This window comes from Amblyraja radiata, chromosome 6, assembly GCF_010909765.2.
Source record: "Amblyraja radiata isolate CabotCenter1 chromosome 6, sAmbRad1.1.pri, whole genome shotgun sequence".
NCBI lineage: Eukaryota > Metazoa > Chordata > Chondrichthyes > Rajiformes > Rajidae > Amblyraja > Amblyraja radiata.
Genome location: NC_045961.1, coordinates 53,695,990 through 53,719,525, shown reverse-complemented (window position 1 = coordinate 53,719,525; position 23,536 = coordinate 53,695,990). Strand labels below are relative to the sequence as shown.

Sequence of the window (23,536 nt, the reverse complement as noted above, 5' to 3'; positions counted from 1 at the left end):
GGAGGAGGGGAGTGTGAAGAAGAGGGGGAGAGAATGCTAAGGATGAGGGGAAATGAGCTGCGCCTGTGCAGTTGGGGGCTATGGGTGAGTGGTGGAATATTGCGTTGGGGGACCAAGCCTCCTGTGTGACAGGGACCCAACGGGTGCCACTTAGTCTAATTCTACATAAATTACACATATAGTTCTGGGCCGGTTACCTGCAAACTGGTTACCTGTGTAGGAAGGAACTGCAGATGCTGGTTTAAACAAAGATAGACAAAAAATGCTGGAGTAACTCAGTGGGACAGGCAGCATCTCTGGAGAGAATGAATGGGTGACGTTTCCAGTCGAGACCCTTCACCAGTCTGAAGAAGGGTCTCGACCCGAAACGTCACCCATTCCTTCTCTCCAGACATGCTGCCTGTCCCACTGAGTTACTCCAGCATTTGTGGCTTATAACTGGTTCCTGTAGACTGGTCACCTGTGGTCTGGTTACCCAGTGTTGCTGACAATTTATCGTATTACTGATCTGTGGTTGTGTTGTATAAATAGGTTATTTTACACTCTTTCTGTGGAGGGCTTGTTTGAGTTGTGGGTGTTCAGCTGCTGCTAGTTGGGAGGAAGACCTAGGAAAACACCCCACTGATAGTGAAACCTTCTCACGATAGGGAAAATTAACATGGTACATAAGTGAATACAAGCTCATCCTCCAATACTTACTATGGCATGATATCCCATGCATTTCTTCATTATCATCTTAAAATCTTCCACATCCAACGGTGTCCTACCATTGTTTCTAGATTCCTGAAAGACAGAAGCAAAGACAGATTTCTTATTTGGAGTATTGCATGCAATTCAGGTCGCCCACTTACAAGAAGGTTTACTAGAATGACACAAAGTGCTGGAGTAACTCAGCGACTCAGTCAGCATCTCTGGAGAACATGGATAGATGATGTTTCAGATCAGAGGTCCCTCTCCACGTTCTCCAGAGATGCTGCCTGAGTCGCTGAGTTACTCCAGCACTTTTTGTACTTTTTAAACTATGGATAGATGAAGTTTCAGGTCGGGTGGGAAGAAAGCTGGAAGAGAGGACGGGAAGGAGAAAGCATAACGTTGTGAATCTGTGGAATTCTCTGCCACAGAAGGTGGTGGAGGCCAATTCATGGGATGTTTTCAAGAGAGAGTTAGATTTAGGGAAGGATTTAATAGGAACCTGAGGGACAACCTTTTCATACAGAGGGTGGTGGGTGTATGGCACGAGCTGCCAGAGGAGGTAGTTGAGGCAGGGACTACCATAATGTTGAAAAACTATTTGGACAGCTACATGGATAGGATAGGTTTAGAGGGATATGGGCCAAATGCCGGCAGGTGGGACTGGTGTGGATGGGACATGTTGGTCGGCATTGTGAAGGCCCAAAGGGCCTGTTTTCATGCTGTGTGACTATGACTCTAAACATTTAATCTACCTTTGATTTAAACCAGCATCAGCAGTTCTTTCTTGCACATTTAATTTAATGTTGTTTCTTTCTCCAGGGACATCTTTGAATTTAATTTGTATCTTTGATAGCAAATGACGTAAACTCACTTCAAATGCAGCCTGGATGCTTTTCAGATGTGTCAAGGAGACATGCTGTTCAATCTGAAAGTAAAATGGCAGTGATTATTTAAAAATAGAGAATGTTTAATTGTCATATGCACTAAAACAGAACAATGAAATTCTTGCTGGCAACAGCGCAACAGATCTGTAATCACAGTACTCTTTAGATAGCATTGGGCAGCACAGTGGTGCAGCGGCAGAGTTGCTGCCTTACAGTGCCAGAGACCTGGGTTCAATGTTGACTACAGGTGCTGTCTGTATGGAGCTTGTACGTTCCCCCTGTGACCACATGGGTTTCCTCCAGTCGCTCCGGTTTCCTCACACATTCCAGCATACATACAGGATTGTAGGTTAATTAGCTTCACTAAAATTGTGAATTGTTCCTAGTGTGTAGGAAAGTGTTAGTGTAAAGGGCCTGTCCCACTTGGCTGTTATTTACACGACAGGCCGGTAGTGACTGATGCGCGACAGTTACACACTTCATCATGGGTCCGCATAGCCATCTGGAGCACGTGACGTCATTTGAAGATAGACACAAAATGCTGGAGTAACTCAGCGGGACCGGCAGCATCTCTGGAGAGAAAGTCAAAGTCAAAGTCAAAGTAGCCTTTATTGTCATTCAGATCTTGCGGTCTGAACAAAATTTTGTTGCCTTGCAGTCCTACATATAGTAAAAATGACAAAAACACACAATAAACACAAATTAACATCCACCACAGTGAGTTCACCAGGCACCTCCTCACTGTGATGGAAGGCAAAAGTCTTAAGTCTTTGTCTCTTCCCTTCTTATTCTCCCTCTGCGCCGAGGCGATCCAGGCTTCAGATGTTGTGACCCCGCCGGGCGATGGTAAGTAATGTCAGTCCCGCGGCTGAATCCGAGCTCCGCGAACGGGCCGTTTCAACTCCGCGGCCCGGGGTGGTGGAAGCTGCGGCCCGGGGTGGTGGAAGCTGCCGAAGCTGCGGCCCTCCAGTCCAGCGGACTCAGCTGTTGTTGGGGGAGCTCCGGAGAACAGGTCACCAACCTGTGACTGTGAGCTCCCGACGATGTCGTCCGCTGGGCCCGCGGTCGGGTCGGGTGGCCGCTGCCGCCGGAACACTGTCCAGCTCCGAGGGCGGGTCGCCACTGCCCCAGCTCCGAGGCCGGGTCGCCGCTACTGTCGGAACACCACAGCTCCGGAGTCGGACCGCTATTAGGCCTCGGCGCAGGCGGAGATGGAGATGGGGGATACGACAAGAGAAGTCGCATCCCCCCGAAGGAAGAGACCAAAATGGTCTCCAAAAGGAATGGATGATGTTTCGGGTCGAGACTCTTCTTCAGTCTGAAGAAGGGTCTCGACCCGAAACGTCACCCATTGCTTCGCTCCAGAGATGCTGCCGGTCCTGCTGAGTTTCTCCAGCATTTTGTGTCTCTCTTCAATCGTCTTGGGCCCTGTTCTGGGAGTAGGGGCGGATCCGGATCCGCAACGGCCGTGATCCCCAGGCCAAGCTCGGCGATCGTTTGCCTGCTTCTGCTGCTGTTGGAGGTGAGACGTTGCGCCACACCAGGGTCTTGGGCCTGTCCCACTTTGGCCTTCAGTTACGCGACAGGCCGGTGGTGAGCGAAGATTTTGTGCACACTCCTCCACGCCATTCCACACTCCTCCATACCACTCCATGTGCCCATCCCGCGCTACTCACATGCTACCCACACGCTAGCAGGCCGCATAAATGGCACGCGAATGACGGCCAAGTGGGACAGGCCCTTTAGGGATGATCGTTGGTCAGAGCGGACTTGATGGGCCGAAGGACCTGTTTCCATGCCGTATCTCCAAAGTTTAAAGAATAACAAAAAAGTTCATTAAATAAAAACTTTGTACAAAAATTGTACAAAACAAAACAAAAGCCATAATTCCCTGGTACAACCAAGCCAGTTCCCAGTTCATAGTTTAGTTGGTGTTTGGAGCATTCAAGAGCCTGATGGTTGTTGGAAAGTACCCATTCGTGTACCTGGAGGTCACGGTTTTCATCCTCCTGTACCTAAAATCTCTGTACTTCTTGTACTCCCCTACAAATCATATTTCAATAAAGCTGGCATCCATATTATAATAAATGCACCACAGAAATAAGTGGAAGTCAAATTTTTATTCAACAATGTGTGGAAAAAATGATTTGCTACCAGTATATAACTGGATGTAGAAATACAAACCATGCAATTCAATACACATTATTACATTACGATCAAGATCAAGAGTGTTTGTTTGACATATGCACAGATATGAACGGGAACAATGAAATTCTTATTTGACACCCTTGACAAGGTTGAGAGGCGTGCAGTCCGGTTTGTCTATAATGACTACTCAAGACAGGCAAGTGTTTCCGAGATGTTAAATAGCCTTGGCTGGGAGTCGCTAGAGTCAAGGCGCACCAAAGCCCGCTTATGTACTGTTTACAGGGAGACTCATGGCATCATCCCCAGTAACATATCTCACATTCAATCCAATACCCAGACAGTCCTCAGGTCACTTTATTTATACTATAATTAGAGCAAATAAAGATAGCTATCTTCAGTCACTATATCCATGGACCATCCTAGAGTGGAACATCCTTCTTGACCTCACCAGATGTGCACCAACCTTGCACTCTTCAAGTCACAGTTCGACAACTTGGACATGGATCATCTCATCAAACTTTCCCACATAAAAATCTAAATAACCCTTTTGCAACCAGTGCCCATGCGAGCGAAACCTGCATGAGATAGCCCAGCTGTTGGCGGTTGTGCAGTAGCAAGCAGAAGAAGCAGAAGCTGCAGCTTTAACACCACCAGAACAACAAATATGCAGAAAATTAGCAGTATTCTAAGTAAGCCAGACTATGAGATTGCAAAAACCGAAGTGCATAAAGCAACCATGATAGGGGAAAGTCTATCGTGGTTCGGTGCTGAGATAGGGTTGTGGATGGTGTTGTGCAGGTCGATGGAACTACGGGTGCTGTGAAGGGGAAGAGACTGTCAAATGTGAATGAGCTACCAGTGAACAGTCTGCAGTGGAGGCCACAAAGTTAAAGGGTAGATCTTCCACAGACCGGAGTTTTCCGGGAAACTGCACCCTGAAGCAATGCACAAAGTCTTCTGCATTGAAAATAAACTTGGACAGGTTGGACTAAAGGTTGCACAGTGGTGCAACAGTAGAGATGCTGCCTTACAGCACCAGAGACCCAGGTTCGATCTTGACTACGGATGGTGTTTGTACGGAGTTTCTACGTTCTCCATGTGACCGCGTGGGTTTTCTCCGGGTGCACCAGTTTACTCCCACACTCCAAAGGTGTACAGGTTTGTAGGATAAATGGCCCCTATAAATTGCCCCTAGTGTGTAGGATAGAACCAGCTGGTCGCTAGTCAGCATGGACTCAGTGGGCCGAAGGGCATGTTTTCACACTGTATCTCTAAATTAAACCATAATGCTATGCCCTCTGGTATTTGATTTTTCCTTTAGTTTAGTTTATTGTCACATGTTTCAACGTCCAACGAAAAGCTTTTTTTTTGTTGCGTGCTTTCCAGCAGCGGATAGACTATACACGATTACAATCGAGCCATCCACAGTGTACAGATACAGGATAAAGGGAATAACGTTTAGTGCAAAATAAAAATCCAATGAAGCCTGATTAAAGATAGTCCGAGGGTCTCCAATGGGGTAGATGGTAAGTCAGGACCGCTCTCTAGTTGGTGGTAGGGTGGTTCAGTTGCCTGATAACAGCTGTGAAGAAACTGTCCCTGAATCTGGAGGTGTGCATTTTCACACTTCTTACCTTCTTGCCTGATGGGAGAGGGTAGAAGAGGGAGTGACCAGAGTAAGAATGGTCTTTGATTATGCTGGTGGCCTTACACCCTGGAAAAAAAGGTTCTGAGAGTCTACCCTATCCATGACTCTCATCATTTGAGATACTTCTATCTGGTCTGTGCGTTGATGCTGGTTGCTATGACCAAGATCTAAGGTCATGTTTCTCCCATTGACTGATACATAATGATGTCCTTATTGGTGCAGCAAATTCATAAATACCTAATCTGCGGTGAGTTATCTGAATGATGACAGATGTCGCAAGCATCTGCAGCCAAGAACATTCATCACATCTGCCACATAACTATGATCAGCAGATAACCTGATCTATAGGCAGCCTCAGCAGGTCAGGCAGCATCTCTGGAGAACATGGATAGGTAACATTTCGGGTTCGCACCCTTCTTCAGACTGTTCCACTGCGAAATCCTCTCAAGGTATGCCTACTTTGCAGGAGTAGTTCTCCTCCTCGCCCCGAAGGTAGTTCAGTGTGATGCTCTCTCACTCAATCTCTCCCTATGATTATCCACCTATGGCTCAACAGGCATTTCCCTGCCTCTCCTCTCATCCAGCTTTCTCCCCAACCCCCACCACAATCAGCCTGAAGAATGGTATCAACCAAAAACGTTGCCTATATATGTTCTTCAGATATACCGCCTGACCCACTGTCTTTTTTTGTGTAAACCAGCATCTGCAGCTCAGCACTTTGTTCAAGACTCTCCATTCCACTAACCTCAGTCACTATCAATTCCTACAGTCAGCAGAAGAGCGGCACAGCGGGGCAGCGAAAAGAATGGCTCCCCCAGAGCACCAGAGACACAGGTTCAATCCTGCCCTCGGGTGCTGTCTTTGTGAAGTTTGCACGTTCTCCCTATGACAGCATTACTTTCCTCCTGGTGCTCGGGTTTCCTCCAACATCCCAAAGACGTGCAAGTTTGTAGTTTGTTAATTGGCCTCTGTAAAATGTCCCCAGTGTGGGAGGGTGGGTAAAAAGTGGTGCTTTTAATTAATGCAATTTATTCCTAAAAAGCAAGATTGGCAAGATACATTGTGAACTTGAACAAACACCATTTGGAAAACTGACAGGTTGATTACGTCCCTCGTGTTGATAGAGAAACAATCTTGTTTGGCAACTCTCTGTACAACCCAGTGATGAGGAACGGCGAGATATTAATGGGGGCAGTCACGTTTGATATATTTGAAGCGTTGATGGTTAACTATTATGTGGTTAGGTAACTATCAATGTGAGATAAACAAATGGGGCATGGAAACAGAGAACAATAACAGACCGGTACGATTCACTTACTGCGCTTGCTAGCTCACTCTAGTAGACACCGGAGAATTCTAACTCAGCAAATCCAAAGCTTCTTTATCACTTTTCTCGCTTTGGAAAGATCACTATTTAAAAAAAAGTCCATCCACTCAATGTATTCATTATTTATTCAATTGTATTCCTCACTTTCCGGTTAGGAATACATTTAAAAGCCTTTCCCAGCTAAGCAAACTGATACTTCATAATTTTCAACATGGACTCATTGCAGTTATATCTTAATTATTACGGTAAAAATACTTAACACGCTTACATTTGCTTACCTCCATGCCGGTAAAGGTTCTTTGAGAATGGAATTAATCTGTCTGCCTTGAAGCTCTTAATTCATCCGACTGACTCCAAACCCATTATATTGCTGCTGGTCATAAATTATACATTGGAAACCAACACAACTCGAGTGACACCATCTCCACCACTACCCACACGGACTGACATTGAGTTATACGACCATATATTTTACATGGTTTCTGTGCTTACAATAATTATAATATATTGATTAGAGGTTAAAAACATTTACCACACTGCTAGTTTACTACTAACATTTCCATAGGCAGTTTTGAATTACTCGAGAGTCATACACATCGACAATGGAACAATGAAATCTTACTTATTTTTAGTTAAGAAATACAGCCTCGATCTAGGTTTAGAGGGATATCGGCCAAATGCAGGCAAAGGGGACTAGCTTAGATAGGGCATCTTGGTCAGCATGGATGAGTTGGGCTGAAGGGCCTGTTTCCATGCTGTATGAATAATGTAGTAATTCTGCAGAGAGTGTATATTTTTGTATATTCCTTAATCTATACAATTTTCCTGATCAGATAGGGTGCCAAAGGTTATGGGGAGAAGGCAGGAGAATGGGATTGAAGGGGAAAATAGATCAGCCATGATCAAATGGCAGAGTGGACTCAATGGGCTGAATGGCCTAATGGTACTCCTCTGTCTTATGGTCTTATGGAAACTGGCGTTTCGACCCACTGAGTCCATGCCGACCATCGATTTCCCATTCACATTAGCTCTATGTTATCCCACTTTCTCATCTACTCCCTACACACTTGGGGCAATTTACAGAGGGTAAATTAACCTATAAGCCTTCACGTCGTTGGGATGTGGAAGGAAACCGGAGCACCCAGAGGAAATCCATGCGGCCACAGGGAGAATGTGCAAACTCTGCACAGGTAGCACTCGAGGGCACCCGAGGGCAGGATTGAACAGAGGTCTCTGGCACCGTGAGGCAGCGGCTCTACCAGCTGTGCCACTGTGCTGGATAGAACAATGGCTTGAACAATGTGCTTTCCTAATGTAATAAATACAGGTTATTGAAGTATGATATTGGAGCAAATCCTATATCAACCTGGATTTTGTGCCAAACAGAAAGTGTTGGGAGAGATCAGAGGGTCAGGCAGCATCATTTATAGAGATGTATCATGTGCTCTTCATCAGGCATCAGATTCAGCTGTACATCCACACAGCAGGAAAGGGAACGCTTTCCTACCAATGTGGAGGAATGAACTGCAGATGCTGCTTTACACCAAAGATAGACACAAAAAGCAGCAACCCATGGTTAGGATATTGATTTCTCCAACTTCGTGACCCTTGCATCCTCTCTCCCTCTCCGTCCCTCCCCCAGCCCAGTCGACCAACTAGTTTCATTGTAGTCCTGCTGAGTTTCACTGTTTGTATCACTCGTTATCACCTCCTCCACAGCCAACAATGGACCATAGTAGGCTCCACCTCTTCTAGATCATCATTGCTTTTTGCATATCTTTCATACATTTGTTCTACTTACTTTTTATTTCTCTCGTTTCCCTTTCCCCTGATTCTTAGTCTGAAGAAGGGTCTCAACCCAAAACATCACCTATTCCTTTTCTCCAGAGATGTTAATCCAGCATTTTGTGTCTACTTTCTTACTAAACACAGTTCAACACCGGCTTCCGTATTATATTAAATTTAGCACAGAAATAAGTGGAGAGTCAAGCTTATTAGTTTTAGTTCAGAGATACAGTGTGAAAACAGGCCAGCAATCCCCGTACACTAGCACTATCCTACACACTAGTGACAATTTATAATTTTTACTGAAGCCAAATTAACCTACAAACCTGTACGACTTTGGAATGTGGGAGGAAACAGGAGCACCCGGAGAAAACCACGCACCTATGCAAACAACATACAAACTCTGTACAGATGGCACCCATAGTAAGGAATGAACCTGTGTCTCTGGCGCTGTAAGGTAGACACTCTATCACTGCGCCACCATGCCACCTCTTTTGTTCAAAGCTGCGTGGAAAAATTGATTTACTACCAAATATATAACTAGGAGGCATAAATACAAACCATGCAATTCAATACATATTACATTAAGATCAAGATCAAGAGATCAAGTGTGTTTGTTTGACATATGCACGGATGTGAATGGGAACAATGACATTGTTATTTGCTGCAGCTTTACAGGTACATTAACACCACAACAATAAATATGCAATAAATTATCAGTTATTCGAAGTAAACCAGACTATGATATTGCAAAAACCAAAGTGCGTAAAGCAACCACGATAGTGGAAATGTTGTCGTGGTTCGGCGCTGAGGTAGCAGCGAGATGAGAACGTGGCCAGTGTGGTGTGGATCTTTGATGATATTAGCTGCCTTTTTGATTCCGTAGATTCCTTCGACGATGGGGAGGTCAGCACCCGTGATGGACCAGGCAATGTGTGGTAGGGAGGTCAGTACCTGTGATAGACCGGGCAGTATGTGGTGGGGAGGTCAATATCCCTGATGGACCAGGCAGTGTTCACCACTTTCTGCAGCTTCCTTTGTTCCAAGGCATTTATTTGAGTTACTGAACCAGGCCATGATACAACCAGTCCGTGTGCTCCCAACCACAGACTTGTAGAAAATTGTAGTATTCTACGACAAACCGAATCCCCTCAATGATCTTATGAAAGCGAGTCGTTGACAGACTTGCTTTATTGCTCTTTGTCCCTCAATGGGGTAAAGGTGAGTCTGGCAGTATCCTAGCTTATGGAAGGCCCATTCAGAAGCCAAATAACAGAGGAGAAGAAGCTGTTCCTAAGTCTGGTGGTATGTGCTTTCCAGGCACGTGCCGTGAGTAATTACTCAAGGTAGGCAGGCAGTCGGCTTTTTAAAACAAATTAAACCGCGCATGCACAGATTGTTATCTCCGTAAAAATAAAAATAAAAACAGTAACAATTCAATTTGCCCAAGGTTTCCTAGTCTCCTTTATCCAGAATTACTGAATGGGTGGGGGGTGAAGGGTGATGGCAGGTGGAGAGATGGTGGGAAAAACGGGAGTAGAGGGAAAAGTTGAATCAGTTGTCATCTTATTGAATGGCAACACTTGTTCAAGGGACCAATTGGGGGGGAAGAGTTCCTTTCACAGCGTGTGGGGAGTCTGGCCAGGGGTAAAGTTGCGGGGAGGGCAGGAGTGTTGAGAGGGAGGTGGTCGGGGATAATGCCAGTAACTCACTCACCGCTGCTGCGGCGCTCCGACGCGGAGCCACCGCATTGTAGCCGGGGGTAGAAGCAGCTCGGGTGGCTGCGAGCGGCCGCCGGGACCCGACAGCAGAACTGGCCGCCACTTCAGTGCCTTCTGCCGGCCCGCTCACCTCTGGCAGTGCTCTCCGTCTGAACACCTCTCACCTGCCGCACGCCGGCTTCGCTCATGTCAGCCGCTTCCCGCAAATCCTTAAATTCCCACAGCGGAGTAACCTCAATCGCGCTGTCGGAATTTAAGGATTTGCGGGAAGCGGCTGACATGAGTGAGGCCAGTGAGCAGCAGGAGAGAGATTTTTAGACGGAGAGTTGCCAGAGGTGAGCGTGGGCCGGCAGTAGGCGCCGAGGTGGCGGCCGGTTCCGCTGTCCGGCCCGGCGTCCACTCGCAGCCACCCGAGCTGCTTCTCCCCCCCGGCCTCAATGCGGTAGCTCCGTGCAAGGAGCGTCGCAAGTGGCATGATCCCGACCCCCTCCTTCACAACACTCCTGCCCTCCACGCAACTTTAACCCGGGCCAGACTCCCCAAACGCTGTGAAAGGAACTCTCCCCACACCCCCACACCCCGGGAAATACGGTATTTAAAAACATAAAGCACCAAGAAATGTACTTACCACATTATTGGTACATGAACTCCATTCTTCTCTCTTTATTTCCTAAGATACACTTAAAATAATGCCAATCCATATTTGAAAAACCCGACAAGAAACTAGCGCTGCGCATGTGCAGTAGATTGCTGCACCTGCCCAGTGCTGCAAAGGCAGAATTTCTGCTGCCTTCAGCCCCGGTTGAAATTGACATCTTCCAGCAGCGCTGACGGCACGTGGGCTGCACAGACCTTCAAGGGTTACAAGCGCTACGGTTGAAAGACATGGAGAATTATGCCTACCTAAGAGATCGATCTCTTAGATAGGCATAATTCTCCCATGCCTTTACTATTTATATTTAGTTATTACCGTTTTATAATTTTAGTCAGGGTGGGCAGTGCCTACCTTGCCCACCCTGACGGCACGTGCCTGGTGCTTTCGATCTTCTGGTGGACGAGGGCGGGGAGGAAGAGGAATGACCAGGGTGGGACAGGGACACGTCTTTGATTATGTTGGCTGCTTTCCCAAGGCAATGTGAAGTGTAGCAGCGCTGTTCAATGGTGGGGGGTCTGGTCTGTGTCATAGACTGGGCTATATCTACAACTTCGGCCCAACTTGCCTATGCCGACATTTTTACTAGAATGTTCCTGGATTAGAGGGTATTAAACATAAGGAGTGGTTAGATAAAGTTAGCTTGTTTTCTCTGGAGCATCAGAGGTTGAAGAGAGACCTGATAGAAGAATATAAAATCATGAGAGGCATAGATAGGGTAGACAGTCAGAACCTATTGCCCAGGGTGTAAATATCAAAGTCTAGAGAGCATAGCTTTAAGATGAGAGGAGCAAAGTTTAAAAGGAAATATGTAGGAGGAGTTAGTTTGTGGACTTTTTTAATCTATTTACAGAGGGTAGTGGGTGCCTGGAATGCACCATGCGTTTCAGGCACCCATGTGGTGGAGGGAGATACAATAGTGGTGATTAAGAGACTTGGATGGCCACATGGATATGCAGGGAATGGAGGGATATGGATAATTTGAAAATAGGTTGGACTTTGCTTCATGTTCAGCATGGACATCGTGGGCCGAAGGGCCTATTCCTGTGCTGTACTATTCTATGTACTATCAGGTCTAAGAAATCATGGCCCAAGAATATCATAGGTTAGTAGTGTCTGAACAGCTTTAGTTAAGTGTTGCAAATGTTCTATACACCACCTCCTTCCTGTCGCAAGAGGAAGTCAGAGCAAGTTGTCGGTTGGAGTGCTTGTTTAGAAATTCGGCAGCCATGGAAACTAACACAGCAGCTCGACCTGCAGTCAATCACTAATTACATAACTCAGTGCCTAATGCCGGGGTTTTACGGAGCATTTTACTGTCATTGGTTAGAGTATCAGTCAACTACACAGGACAGTGGCGCTGAGGTAGAGTTGCTGCCTCACAGCGCCAGAGACCCGGGCTGAATCCTGACTCTGGGTGCTGTCTGTACGGAGTTCGTACGTTCTCCCAGTGATCGTGTGCATTTCCTTTGGGTGCTCCATTTCCTCCCACACATGGACTTGGCATGGTGGGCTGAACAGCCTGTTTCTACGCTGTATCTCTAAACTAACCTACCGTTGGTGAGGCCGCATTTAGAATATTGTGTTCAGATCTGGGCACCATGTTATAGGAAAGATATTGTCAAGCTTGAAAGGGTTCAGAAAAGATTTAAGAGGATGTTGCCAGGACTAGAGGGTGTGAGCTATAGGGAGAGGTTGAGTAGGCTGGATCTCTATTCCACGGAGCGCAGGAGGATGAGGGGAGATTATATATAGAGGTGTACAAACAGCAGGCTTGCATCCAAAGAAAAATACGTTGTACAATCCCCCAAAGATGCACGTTAGCAGGACCTATGGAATTCACCAGATCCAAAGGTTCACATGCCATTCTCCCAAGCACAACTGGCCCAAGTGGTCTTGGCTTTAGTCTAAACACATCCTTACTTGACCCAGGGCCAATGGCTGCTTGTTCAGTTCTACCCCAGTATAGAAAAGACGTTCCTTTCAAGAGTAAGACTTTGGCAGATGTATTGACCATGTACTTTTGTCGATAAGAAACAATAATAAACCAAGCCCATTTAGTCATTTTTTTCCAAATGAGTGCGCCTTCAATGAACATAATCAAAGACCAGGTCATTCCATCTTCTCTATGGTCCCGACCGGCTGAAGGTTTAAGTTTAGTTTATTGTTATGTGTACCAAGGTACAATGAAAAGTTTTTGTTGCAAGTTAACCAATTAGCAGAAAGACAATACATGATTACAATCAAGCCATCCACAGTGTACAGGCACATGATAAAGGGAATTACTTTTAGTGCAAGATAAAGTCCAGTAAAGTCCAATCAAAATTAGTCCAAGGATCTGGTTCAGTTGCCAGATAACAGCTGGGAAGAAACCGTCTGAATATGGAGGTGTACGTTTTCATATTTCTATACCATTTGCCGGATGGGAAAAGGGAGAAGAGGGTGCAGCCAGGGTGCAACTTCAGGGTACAGAGGTTTGAAAGTGCACACCATCAAACAGGAACAGTTATCAGGCTTCTGAACGGTCCTTCCATAAGCTACGGTTCTGTCCGATTCACCTCTACCCCATTGCGGACATTGGAGTTTGTCTGTGGAACCGATTCCGCTATAATGCTGAGAACTATATTCTGCTCTCTGTACCTTCCCCTTTGCTCTACCGATTGAAATTGATTTTGACTAGATTGGTTTTAGTATATAGTATTTTCTGATCTAGAAACATAGACATAGAAAGTAGGTGCAGGAGTAGGCCATTCGGCCCTTTCGAGCCAGCATCACCATTCAATATGATCATGGCTGATCATCCAGAATCAGTAAGCCCTGTTCCTGCTTTCTTCCCATTTCCCCCATTCCATTAGCCCTCAGAGCTATCTCTCACTCTCTCTTGAATATATCCAGTGAATTGGCCTCCACTGCCTTCTGTGGCAGAATTCCACAGATTCACAACTCTCTGGCTGAAAAAGTTTAAGAATAAGGGTTAGGCCATTTAGGACTGAGATGAGAAAAAACTTCTTCACGAAATCAAGACCTTTCACTATACCTCGGTACTCATGATTATAATAAACCTAAAGTTTCTCCAAAACATTCCAAAGGAATTTTCCCGATCTTTATGCGATAGCTGGAATTTGATACTGTAAGGATGATGACCAAATATCCACAGCGCAAATAGACTCTTTAAAAGAAATCACACCCAGAATGATTAAGAAAGGACTGCGGATGCTGGAAAAATCAAAGGGAGACAAAAATGCTGGAGAAACTCACCGGTTGAGGCAGCATCTATGGAGCGAAGGAATAGGTGACGTTTCGGGTCGAGACCCTTCTGAATGATGTCCATTGCCCACCCAGAATTATGTTCATTGCTATTAGCCTTTCTGCGGTCAACGTAAACTACTTCTGGTACGGAAGTTGAAATTTAAAATGGTTAAAACGTCAACTCCTTCAAAAACTGTTACTTAATGAGGTCGAGATGACCCGAGCTTCTTTAAAATAATTCCGAATTTGGACCAGTGTTCTTTCTATCAGCACTTTGTAAACCAGCAACATAACATAGCCTCCTACTAATCACGTCAATCAGGTCCATTTGCCAGTACAACATAGTAAGCTTCACATTTCAATTGGAAAACAAACAATAAAACTTGTCTGAGCATTTGTCATTCAGTTGTCCAGTTCACAGATAAGGCCACTTTACCCTTCAACACAAGATGCATTACTCATGAGGAACATTGCACAAATTCAATTTAGATTTTCATCCACCAGTCCAAAGTGTCTCCCACTCCCCACCATTGTACATAGAATGTAGACCAGTGCAGGAACAGTCCTTCGGTCCACAATATCTGTGCCGAACATGACGTCAGGTTATACTAAAGATAGACACAAAGTGCTGGAGTAACTCAGTGGGTCAGGCAGCATATCTGGAGAAGAGGAGTAACATAGATAGAAACATAGAAAATAGGTGCAGGAGGAGGCCATTCGGCCCTTCGAGCCAGCACCGCCATTCATTGTGATCATGACTGATCGTCCCCAATCAATAACCCGTGCCTGACTTCTCCCCATATCCCTCGACTCCACTAGCCCCTAGAGCTCTATCTAACTCTCTCTTAAATCCATCCAGTGATTTGGCCTCCACTGCCCTCTGTGGCAGGGAATTCCATGAATTCACAACTCTCTGGGAGAAAAAGTTTTTTCTCACCTCAGTCTTAAATAACCTCCCCTTTATTCTAAGACTGTGGCCCCTGGTTCTGGACTCGCCCAACATAGGGAACATTTTTCCTGCATCTAGCTTGTCCAGTCTATTTATAATTGTGTATGTTTCTATATGATCCCCCTCATCCTTCTAAACTCCAGTGAATACAAGCCTAGTCTTTTCAATCTTTCCTCATATGACAGTCTCGCCATCCCAGGGATCAATCTCGTGAACCTACGCTGCACTGCCTCAATCACAAGGATGTCCTTCCTCAAATTAGGAGACCAAAACTGTACACAATACTCCAGATGTGGTCTCACCAGAGCCCTATACAACTGCAGAAGAACCTCTCTACTCCTACTGAAATCCTCTTGCTATGAAGGCCAACATTCCATTAGCTTTCTTCACTGCCTGCTGCACCTGTAAGCCAACTTTCAGTGACCGGTGTACAAGGACACCCAGGTCTCGCTGTACCTCCCCCTTACCTAACCTAACCCCATTGAGATAATAATCTGCCCCCTTGTTTTTGCCGCCTAAGTGGATAACCTCACCTTTATCTATATTATACTGCATCTGCCAGGTATCTGCCCACTCACTCAACCTGTCCAGATCACCCTGCAACCTCTTAACATCCTCTTCACAGTTCACACTGCCACCCAGCTTTGTGTCATCCGCAAACTTGCTAGTGTTGCTCCTAATTCCCTCTTCCAAATCATTAATATATATGGCAAACAGTTGCAGCCCCAACACCGAGCCTTGAGGCACTCCACTCGCCACTGCCTGCCATTCTGAAAAGGACCCGTTCACTCCTACTCTTTGCTTCCGGTCTGCCAACCAATTTTCTATCCATGTTAACACCCTACTCCCAATACCATGCGCTCTCATTTTAGTCGCCAGTCTCCCGTGCGGGACCTTATCAAAGACTTTCTGAAAGTCTAGATACACTACTTCCACTGGCACCCCTTCACCATTTTACTTGTCACATCCTCAAAAAATTCCAGAAGATTAGTCAAGCATGATTTACCTTTCATAAATCCATGTTGGACTAATCCTTTTACTGCTATCCAAATGCCCCCATTATTACCTCTTTAGGTGACATTTTGGGTCGGAAACCTTCAGGCTGAAAGTAAGGGATGGAAGGGTGGGGGGGGGGGGGGGGTGGGGAGAGGTGAGGGGGAGTTGTGAGTTGCAGAGCTGGAGGCAAGAAGGACTCTGGAAATCAGATAGCTCTTTGTTGGCTGGGGAACGTGTAACAAGGGATACATGGATGTGACCAGTCCAAACGATCGGTTACCTTGCCCTTCCTCAAGCTTTTAATGGTGTCCCCGAACCGTTGAATGTTTTCATTGGTTGCTACGCTCTGGCCTAGCCCCACGGAGTGGCGTCTGGGATAGTGTTTCAGCGGCTCCGTCTCTGTCTCCAACCACTCTGTCTGCTCGGCCTGCGAGGGGCATCGGCTAGTGCCCTCCACTGCTCTGCTCTCTGGAATGGATGTCCTTGCACGTGCTTGTATACAGCTGATCCTGGAGGTCGGAGACTTGGCACTAGCTGGACCTGCATTATGGAAGATGCTGAAACACAATATTAACAGGTTAACGGACCTATAAAGCTCAGGTTTTGGTTTATTATTGGCACGTGTATCAAGCTTTCTTCCCCCTCTCCCTACCATCAGTCTGAAGAAAAATCTCAACCAAAAACCTCACCTATCCACCTATCCACATACTCCAGAGATGCCGTCTGGCCCGCTGAGTTACTCCAGTACTTTGTGGCCTTTTTTGTAAACCAGCATCTGCAGTTCCAAGTTTCTACATTCTTCTTCAATTTCTTTGGAGAATTTGAGAATTTGTATGTGTCCTCCTCCATTGTCAGAGTGAGGCCACACAGAAACTGGAGGAACAGCACCTTATATTCTGTTTGGGTAGCTTCCAACCCAAGGGCATAAACATTTCGAACAGTCTGAAGAAGGGTCCCAAACTGAAACATCACCGATCCATGTCCTCTGGAGACGCTGCCTAACATGCAGAGTTACTCCAGCACGTTGTGTCTTTTTCCAGAAGCCATTTCCTTGTTTCTATGCTCTTCCCCAGTTTCCTTCTCCAAAGATGTTTCCCTGAGTATGTTCTGATTTTAATTCAGTTTTACAGGAATCTCAGTATTTTATTCTTCTTCCATAGGCAATGCAGATTGGTGCAGGCGAGGCTGAAATATGGATAACATTGCTCAAAGCCAAACATTGGGTACAACCAAAACACAAGAGAGGCCGAGGAGGATGAATGATGTCCATGCCAAGGCAGGAGATCAACACCACTCACTACATTTTGGCCCAATTGTGGGTCTGAAAATATGGATTGATGATAGTTTAGGCTTTGGAGATACAACGTGGAAACAGGCCCTTTGACCTAATGAGTCCGTACCGTCCAGCGATTACCCGTACACTAAAACTATCCTACACTAGGGACAATTTTACAACTTACCAGAGCCAATTAACCTACAAACCCACAGGCCTTTGAAGTGTGGGAGAAAACCAGAGCACCCAGAGAAAACCCACACGGTCACAGGGCGAACATACAAGCTTCATACAGCACCCGTAGTCAGGACTGAATCCGGGTCTCTGGCGCTGTAAGGCAGCATCTCTACCGCTATGCCACTGTGTTGCCCCATAAGTTGTGGCAAACAGTTTTTAACGCAGAAACAAAAGTCTGAAAAATAACCAGCCTTGGTTACAAGTTCAATGCTGGCAAGGTCAAAAGGGAGAATTTACACTCAACAGATGACATTACACCATTGATGTACAGAAGGAGTTCAGGGTCTGTCTGTCCATAACTCCCTGAAAGTGGCAACTCAAGTAGATACAGTGGCAAAAAAGTCATATGTTATGCTTGCTATCATAGGTCGGGGAATTGAGCATAAAATCACAAGATGTTTTGTGGGGAACTGCAGATGCTGGTTTAAACCAAAGATAGACCAAAGCTACATAAAAGTCAGGAAGTCATGATGCGGCTGTACAAGACTTTGGTTACGCCACATTTGGAGTATTGTGTAAAGTTCTGGTCACCTTGTTACAGGAAGGATGTGGAGGCTTTGGATAGGGTGCAGAAGGGGCTTATCAGAATGATGCCTGGATTAGGGGTAATTAACTACAGGAGAGGTTGGACAAACATGAATTGTTTTCTCTGGAACGCAAGAGGCTCGAAGATCCAATAGAAGTATATAAAATTATGTAAGGCTTAGATAGGTTAGACAGTCTCAGAACTTTTCCCCCCGGGATGTAAATATCAAACTGGACATGATATTTGTCTCTCTAACTTTAAGGCAAGAGAGACAAAGTTTAAGGGAGATGTATCGAGCAACTTTTTTGTTTACATGGTGGTGGGTGCGTGGAATAATGCCAGGGGTGGTGGTGAAGGCAGATACGAGAGTGGCATTTAAGAGACTTTTGGATAAGCACATGGATATACAGTGAATGGAGGTATATGGATCATTTACAGGCGGGTAAGGGTTGTGCACTGGTTTGAAGCCACCACGAGCTACAGTGTGATCCCAGTTCAGTGCATTGGAAGTTTCATTGTTGTTTAGTTGAATGCATTGCTGGGAGATTATAGTCTCCAGGAGTCAGACTCGAACCGCTGGTTACCTGACAACAGCAAACCTCATCCACACAACACCGGGTGAATGGCTGAATGACATTCCCTAGCTCCCAAATAAATATACAGATCATTGTGGCTTTGCAATGTTTAGCGTTGTGCTACGTTTGTATTGCTGGAGTATTTATTTCTGCAAGGAATAACACGATAACGCTGCCGGCAATGTCCTGCTTGTGAGTTGTGCACCTACCTGGCGGTGTTGTAAGTTTCCAACCTCCCGACTGCGGTGCTGGGCCGGACCTTCTTCCCCAAAGGCATGCCTGTTTCCTTCTGCTAACCCGCACGGAGCTGGGAAATGGAGGAAGCTTTGAGCCCTTGCATGCAGCTGGGGGATTTCTTTTATTTGCTCTCCTCTCCTCTCCTCTCCAGCGAGGAAGCTACAGGTAACCCGACACCACTCACACCTGCGGCCACTCTTAAAGCGACATCACCCCCCAAGTGCGGGAGTTCAGCTCTGCACTGAACCATCTGCCAAACACCTCCCACCCCCTCCCCCGGCCCCAACTGTATCCACCCATCACTTACCCGGCTTTGACCTGCCCCCACCTTTCTTCCTCCCCCCACCCCAATCCAATCAGTGCTGCCTGACCTCCCCCCCCCCCCCACCCCCCGTGTTCACTTGTGTTTTACTCAGTATTGGGAATCCACTGCACAACCCAAGGTTTGAATATTTTATTTTTTTAAACTCTATTAAACATTATATTACACCCACTGCTTTGGAATTATCATTTCACAACGCATGGCAGATAATATCTGGGCAGCACAGTGGTGCAGCAGTAGAGTTGCTGCCTTACAGCGCTAGAGACCCGGACTATGGGTGCTGTCTGTCCAGAGTATCTACATTCTCGCTGTGACCTCGTGGGTTCTCTCCAGGTGCTCTGGATTCCCCCAACAATCCAAAGACGTGCAGGTTTGTAGGTTGTAGGAAGGAACTGCAGATGTTGGTTTAAACCGAAGGTAGACACAAAATGCTGGAGTAACTCAGCGGGCCAAGCAGCATCTCTAGATAGAAAGAATGGGTAATGTTTTGGGTTGAGATAAATTGGCTGTGGTAAGAATTGTAAATTGTCCCTAGTGTGTGTAGTTAACACTATTGAATTATTGTAATGATACTGTTGAATTAGTGTAACTGTTATTGAATGAGTGCAATGACACCATTGTATTAATGTAATTACATTATTGAATCAGTATTGAATTAGTATAAGGACACTGGTAATGTCACAACACTTAATAATTAATGTAACAATAATATTAATGTTGGCGGCACAATGGGGCATCTGGTAGTGCTGCTGCCTCACAGCGCCAGAGACCTGGGTTCGATCCTGACCTCAGATAGTCTGTGTAAAGGTTGCACGTTCTCCCTGTGACCTCGGCGGTTTCATCCGGGAGCTCCAGTTTCCACCCACATTCCAAAGACGTGCGCGTTTGTAATTTAATTGGCCTCTGTAGATTACCCTTCGTGTGTATGCGAGGGGGGTGAATGCGAATGTAAGATAACAAACAACAAGTGTGAACGGGTGATCGATGGTCGGCGATGGACTCGGGGGGCCGAATGGCCTGTTTCCATGCTGTATCTCAAAACTAAACTAAACTAAGCACTAGTAATGTCACAACACGGTTGCATTTTGCATTTTGTGCTGCTGGGCAGTTGCTGCCCCCTGGAGACTTTGTTAAGTGATGCCGTGTCTGTAATAATCTGGGGAGTAGCAGCAAAGTTTGGCTTTATGTTTAGGCTTATTATTGTCACATGTACCGAGATACACTGAAAGGTTTTTGTTTGCATGCTCTCCAATCAAATCAGATAATACCTACATGAATATAATCAAGCCAAACTCAAGTACAACAGTCATAGAGTCTAAGGTACACAAAATTGCTGGGGAAACTCAGCGGGTGCAGCAGCATCTATGGAGCGAAGGAAATAGGCGACGTTTCGGGCCGAAACCCTTCTTCAGTCTAAACCTGTCCGATCCATGTACCTGTCCAGGTGTCATTTAAATGTTCTGATAACACCTGCCTCAACTACCTCCTCTGGCAGCTTGTTCCATATACCTACCACCCTCTGTGTGAAAAAGTTGCCCCCTCAGGATCCTATTAAATCTTTCCCCCCTCACCTTCAACCCATGTCCTTTGGTTCTTGATTCCCCAAACTGGGGAAATGACTTTGTGTATTTACCCCATCTAATCCTCTCATTAATGTATACCCCTCTACAAGATCACCCCCTCATCCTCCTGTGCTCCAAGGAATAATGTACTAACATGCCCAACCTTTTCCGATAGCTCAGGCTTTTGTCCTGACAACATCCTTGTAAAATCTTCTCTGTACTCTTTCCATCATGACAACTATCGTTTCAGCATTGTAGTGTTCAGTTCCAGAGAAAAGGTCCAATTTCCAATGAGGTGGATTGAAGAATCGTTCAGTACCCTAGCTTATGGAAGGACCATACAGATGCCTATTCTCTTCTTCTTCTTGCATATGGCTTGCACAGCCTAAAGTTGTAGGACAACTTGTTCTATTTGATCATATTTGATTGTGCACGCGGGGTTGATTGCATTCGTCGAAACAGGGCGGACCTTCCACCCCAGATCTTCCACCCCAGATGCCTGTTGACAGAGGGGAAGAAGCTGCTCCTGAGTCCGGTGGTGTGCCCTTTCAAACCTTTGTATCTTACCTCCAACGAGAGCGGGTAGAAGGAGAAATGACCGCTGATGGGACAATACTTTGATTATGTTGGCTGCGTCTCTGAGGCAGTGTGAAGTTTAGATGGAGTGAGTAGTGGGGAGTCTGGTCTGTGTGATGGACTGGGCTACATCCACAACTCTCTGCAATTTCTTGCAGTCTTGGTTTAGCAGGTCTAAGTTTATTATTGTCACGTGTACCAAGGTGCAGTGAAAAGTTTTGTCTTACATGCTAATCAATTAGAAAAGCAAATGCTATACCTAAATACGTCTAGTCAAATTCAATTACAATAGATGGAGCAAAGGGGATGATACAGAGTGCAGAATATAGTTCTCAGCATTGTAGCGCACCAGTGCCAGAAACAAGGTCCAGTGTCTGTAATGGGGCAGAGGTGATTCGGACAGTACTTAGCTTATGGAAGCACCGTTCAGAAGCCCGATAACAGAGGGGAAGAAGCTGTTCCTGAATCTGGTGGTGCGCACTTTCAAACCTCACAAGTAACAACATGACATACAGTGACAGTTACGAATTACTCAGAAAACATTAATAATAATACAACATTAATGATAAAACACCATTGATCAAGCATGTGAACCAACAACATACCAGATCAAAGGGAGGCTACAGATTTTGGGCTGTTGAGTAGAGCAACTACTCATGGATATAAACTGTTTTTTATGTCTGGCTGTGGCAGCTTTGACAGTCCGGAGTCGCCTTCCGGAGGGAAGTGATTCAAAGAGTTTGTGGCCACGGTGAGAGGGGTCAGAGATGATCTTGCCCGCTCGCTTCCTGGCCCTTGCAGTGTACAGTTCATCAATGGAGGGAAGGTTGCAGCCAATATCCTTCTCTGCTGATCGGACGATTCGCTGCAGCCTCCAGGTGTCGTGCTTGGTGGCTGAGCCAAACCAGACCATGATGGAGAAGGTGAGAACAGACTCTACGATGACCGTGTAAAATTGGACCATCATTGCCTGTGGCAGATTGTGCTTCCTTAGATGCCGTAGGAAGTACATCCTCTGCTGTGCCTTTTTGACTGTGGAGTCGATGGTTAAGGTCCTTGGAGGTGATGGTTCTCAGGAACTTAAAAGACTCCACAGATGTGACTGTGGTGTTGTTGATGGTGAGTGGGGTGAGGGGAGGGGGAGCTCTCCTAAAGTCTACAGTCAATTCCACTGTCTTAAGCGCATTGAGCTCCAGGTTGTTGCGATGGCACCAGGACGCCAGCTGTGACACTTCCTGTCTGTAGGCAGATTCCTCCACATCCTGGATCAGATTGTGTAGTCCACAAACTTGAGGAGCTTGACAGAGGTGTCTGTGGAGGTGCAGTCGTTGGTGTAGAGAGCGGTGCTCCTATGCTGAGCGTTTGCGGGTCCGAGATGTGCTTTCCCAGCCTCACATGCTGCTTCCTGTCTGTCAGGACTCTATTCCTTGGAGCGCAAGAGGATGAGGGATGATCTTATAAAGGTGCATTATATCATGAGGGGAATAGATCAGGTAGGCAAACAGAATCTCTTGCGCAGAGTAGGGGAATCGAGAACCAGAGGACATAGGTTTAAGGGGAAGGGGGGAGGTGGGGGGAGATTTAATGGGAACCTGAAAGGCACCTTTTTTACATAAGGTGGGTGTAAGCAACGAGGTGCTGGAGGAGGTGGTTGAGGGAGGTACTATCGCAATGTTTAAGAAACATTTGTATAGATACATGGTTAGGATAGGTTCAGAAGGATATGAGCCAAACGCAGGCAGGTGGGACTAGCGTAGATGGAATATGTTTGTTAGTGTAGGCAAGTTGAGCCAAAAGGCCTGTTTCCACACTGTATGACTCTATAACTCTCTCCATGACACCTGAAGGAAACCCATGCGGTCACAGGGCAAACGTGCAAACTCCATAAGGGCAGCACTCGAGGTCAGGATCAAACCCGGGTCTCTGGCGTTGTGAGGCAGCAGCTCTACTGGCTGCAACACCGTGCCATCTGAAGAAGGGTCCTGACCCGAATCGTCACCTCTCCATGTTCTCCGGAGATGCTGCCTATCCCGCTGAGTTACTTTGTGTCCTTTTTTTTTCTAAACCAGCATCTGCAGTTCCTTTCTGTTTTATACGACAACAGAAAAGATTTACGGAATCTCTTGCAACATTTAATGACAGCAGGGTAAAGCAAGAATTAAAGACCACACAGAAA

The 23,536-nt window shown here is 46.1% G+C and overlaps 1 protein-coding gene and 1 long non-coding RNA gene across 2 annotated transcripts in view; one reads left to right on the top strand and one right to left on the bottom strand.

The window, feature by feature from the left end:
• The window catches only part of LOC116974718, a 117,835-nt gene extending 98,733 nt beyond the window's left edge, over nt 1–19,102 (bottom strand). Inside the window, exons 1-4 of the mRNA XM_033023437.1 lie at nt 18,873–19,102; nt 16,333–16,609; nt 1,565–1,618; nt 700–783 (exon numbers count right to left, since the gene is read on the bottom strand). Of these exons, the coding sequence (XP_032879328.1) occupies nt 700–783; nt 1,565–1,618; nt 16,333–16,609; nt 18,873–18,940 (483 nt within the window). The 5' untranslated portion in view covers nt 18,941–19,102. The remainder of the gene's footprint in view (nt 1–699; nt 784–1,564; nt 1,619–16,332; nt 16,610–18,872) is intronic.
• LOC116974438 lies at nt 1,912–4,349 on the top strand. Its single transcript, XR_004412360.1, has 3 exons — nt 1,912–1,922; nt 2,086–2,088; nt 4,310–4,349. It is a non-coding gene; the product is annotated as an uncharacterized LOC116974438 (long non-coding RNA).
• Nucleotides 19,103–23,536: the final 4,434 nt, after the last annotated feature.